The sequence below is a fragment of the Egretta garzetta genome, unplaced genomic scaffold (genome assembly GCF_000687185.1).
Source record: "Egretta garzetta isolate BGI_Z169 unplaced genomic scaffold, ASM68718v1 scaffold510, whole genome shotgun sequence".
NCBI classification, from domain to species: Eukaryota; Metazoa; Chordata; class Aves; order Pelecaniformes; family Ardeidae; genus Egretta; species Egretta garzetta.
In genome coordinates, this window is record NW_009258477.1 from 173,150 (window position 1) to 176,960 (window position 3,811).

The 3,811-nt window shown below is 50.4% G+C and overlaps 1 protein-coding gene across 12 annotated transcripts in view; it reads right to left on the minus strand.

Moving 5' to 3' along the window:
- LOC104130499 (dystrobrevin beta) overlaps positions 1–3,811 on the minus strand; it is a 138,067-nt gene that overhangs the window by 84,370 nt on the left and 49,886 nt on the right. For all 12 annotated transcript variants that reach the window (XM_035899127.1, XM_035899149.1, XM_035899163.1 and 9 more), the window contains one exon: positions 1,823–1,928. In XM_035899127.1, the coding sequence (XP_035755020.1) occupies positions 1,823–1,928 (106 nt within the window). The remainder of the gene's footprint in view (positions 1–1,822; positions 1,929–3,811) is intronic.

Here is a 3,811-nt window from a genome sequence, read left to right on the forward strand (position 1 = left end):
CAGGAATGCACGCACTCATCTGTAAGGATGTACTGTGCTGGGTATCTCGGAATTTCCTCCAGCTACATCCAAGCAGAAAAAAAGGTCAGACCAAGGATTATCTGCAGACCCTTCCACCCTTCCACGTCTGCCCAAACACGCCGTTTGAACATCCTACCGGTGCCTAAGCAGCTCTGTGCAATTCTATCCTGACCTGCGACTCAAATAAACATTTTTACTGCCTGTTTCTGTACCATATTTATTCCACCCTGAGTGCTTTTCTTGAAGTACGCAGGAGTTTATAAGGGTAAGAGGATAGAGGAGGAGGAAGAAGAAAGCAAAGAGTCGCTCCCACCCTTCCATGCGTGCAACCTGCTACCTACGGATGGGGAGGACAGCACAGAACTGGGCTTTACCTAACATGTGAACTTGATCGACCGCCCCACCTTGTTCGTGAGTTTTCCAATACGATTTGTCTCCAGGAAATTGCTCCCCTCAAAATTCTTTTAAAAATCACTTTTTTTTTTTTTTTTAATGAGACACGCGGGCGTCAGGAAATGTCTGTAAACATAGAGGGCAATTGGGAAATTCCCCCCCCCTCCTTCCCTCGCAGTAAAGAAAAGGCCCGTGGAGCATCGCGACTCCAACCTTGTTCACTGCTGAACAAATGCAGATTAAATTCACAACGCTTTGCACGAGGATCAAGAGAAGCCAACGAAACAAATGCCAAACCCCAGCATATCAAAAATCACAGCAGCACTCAGCCATTTCCCAGGCATAAATGTCAAGGAACAGAGAATGGAGTAGAAATGCTGAGAGCTTGGCTAGGTGCAGGCTGCCAAGCTATGCCTGTGGCCAGCCAGGCAAAACCAGGAGTCCGGGGCTCATCTGCCTGGGCCCTGAAGGGAAGAGGGCTGGGCACCTGAAATGCCTGGAAATGCTTAGGCAGAAGAGGTAACGATGAGGCGGGCGGGGGGGTTGAAGGATGATGACCTGATTTTACTGTGTGGGGAAAGAAATGGAAGATGAGGTTTAGTTTATGGGTGAAGAAAAAAAAAAAAAGGTGGTTTTTTTTCCTAGCATTCCCATACAAAGCATCACACACGTGTACGGTGTGCAAGCGTGCGGTTAAGGAACACGCCACCTTTCCGGCCACGACAACCAACGAGCAGCTTCGATTCATTTGCAGAACCATCTGCAGGAAACCTTTTTGCTTCCCTGCACCCCGTAAGGCCCCCTCAGCCAGACGACTCTCCCGTCACTCTTCCTCACTCTTAATCTTCAGTTTCCCATCCCTTGTTACTCCTTGAATACTTTCCACAGGCAGTAAACCCCGGAAAGTTTAGCTAAGAAAAGGCCTGGAAGTGAGAGGAGCTCGGGATTTCCCCCCCGTGGCGAGCCCTGGCGTGACTCGTGCCCAAATGCTGCCCAAGACAGACGCCCGAGCGGGTGCGCAGGCCCTCGGGAGGCAGCCCCCGAAGGCGCACGGTGAAGCGCGGTGCAAGTGAAGTTTCTTTTAAGAGTTTCAGAATGAACATGAACAGTTAGAGGATGTATTTCTGCTGCTTGTTTTTTCCACCTTCCACTACCAGCGATGCTGGAACCCTACAACTGATCTTGTTTTGCTGCTGATTTCGTGACGACTCAGCCCTCACCCCAGAAGCACAGAACACTTCACTCCAACAAAAGCCTGGGCTTAAATGCTCCGGGCCTGAGAGCGTTTCGGGGGGGAGGATGAAAGCGTTGCGTGCTTTGCTACGAGGGAAAGGACGGCAGATTTACAGATGTTGAACAGAAACCCTGCTCCGGCCAGATAATTCGAACAAGAAAATATTCCATTTACCATTTTCAACATGGGCAAGTCTGTGCATGAGAGGCAGCCACACAAGGCACTGAGGAGGCGGGTCAGCCATCAACGTGTCTAGGAACATGTTTAGCGTGACCTTTTTCTGCAAAAAAAAAAAAGAAATACAACGTTATTAGTAGAAAAAATTCAGTATTATACACCAAAACCTGCTTCAGCCTTAAAGATCTCTCTCTGTCTCAACTTGTGTCTACCAGGAATATTCCATACGCCAGAAGGAGACAAAAGCCGTAACTCAGGGAGTTTCAGTCTGTATTAGGCAAACAGTAACACCACGAAGAAGGTATCGGCATAGACACATAGAAAGGAAAAAGATGAACAGATGGGCAGAAAACTCCAAGGAACGGGGGACTCGTCAGTCAGGACGGGGTCCCACGCCGCAGCTAAAGGTTCTTGTTGGGCGGAGGGGCACAGCAAACGAGCAGGGGTTATTTGCCAGCGTAGCAAACAGGGGGCAAACACACAGACAGCACTGAAAAAGGTGGAGACACACACAAGAAAGGGTAATTGCAACCAATCTCCATACGTGGTACATGCAGTAAATAATTCTTTTTAAAGGGAAAATAAGGAAAAAAGAGGCAAGAGGGGAACTAAGATTTTTAACAACTGCCAATGAAAAAGCAATTGAAATTAAATCAGTAAGTCAGGGACGTTAAGAGTAATATTTTCAAATTCAAGTGAGCAAGAGAAAATTTCTGCTGCAAGTAGGAACAGATGGAAGAGAAGGCTGAGAGGGGATCTCATCACCACCTCCAAATGTCTCAAGGGTGGGGGTCACGAGGACGGAGCCAGACTCTTCCCAGTGGTGCCCAGCGCCAGGACAAGGGGCCATGGGCACAACCTGAAGCACAAGAGGTTCCAGTTGAACGGGAGGAAGAACTTGTTGACTGTGAGGGTGCCCGAGCCCTGGCCCAGGCTGCCCAGGGGGGCTGTGGAGTCTCCTTCTCTGGAGATCTTCAACCCCCGCCTGGACGCTGTCCTGTGCCCCCTGCTCTGGGTGAGCCTGCTTGGGCAGGGGGGTGGCACTGGGTGAGCTCCCCAGGGCCCTTCCAACCCTTGCCATTCCAAGGTATGCCATGTCCGAGACCAGAAAGGGCTGTTCCAGGACCCACGATGCTCATGGTGCTAATGGCAGCAGCATCCGCAGTTGAGGTGCAGGTTGTATGATTCAAATCTTAACAGAATTCTTATTTGCTTACTTGCACAGGTACCGTACAGCTTTAAAATGTGCCTCCAAGGTTCCCAGTGTTGACCTGGCTCTCATCTCCCGTACTTGTTTCATAAGCAAGATTCTGAAGGTTGCTGCAAATCACAAATACTGCTGGCAGACAGACAGGTTTTCTGGAGACGAGCCTCAGGAGCCATCAGACATCACACCCATTTTTAAAAAGCATAAAAAAGGAGGAGCCTGGGAACCACCCATCAGCCTTGCCTCCATGCCTGGGGGACACGGAGCAGATCCTCCTGGAACACATGTCAGAACACAGGGAAAACAGGAAGGAGACTGGAGACAGCCAGCAGGGCTTCATGAAGTGCAACTCAGCCTGACTGATCTAATGGCCTTCTACGACGTGACTGCACCAGTGGACAAGAGAAGAGCTATGGATGGCACATACCGGGACTTCTGCAAGGCCTTTGATATGGTCCATCCCAGCATTCTGGCCACTAAATTGGAGAGCTAGGAGTGTGATGGATGGACTGTTAGGTGGATAAGTAATTGGCTGGATGGCCGTATCCAAAGAGTTACAGTCAATGGCTCAATGTCCAAGTGGAAACCAGTAATGACTGGTGTCCCTCAAGGGTCTATACTGGGACCAACACTATTTAATATCTTCATCGATGACACAGACAGACAGGGACCTGCTGGAGCGGGGCCAGAGGAGGCCACGGAGATGGTCCCAGGGCTGGAGCCCCTCTGCCATGGAGAGAGGCTGGGGGGGGGGGGGGGGGGTGGGCCGGGGGAGGGGG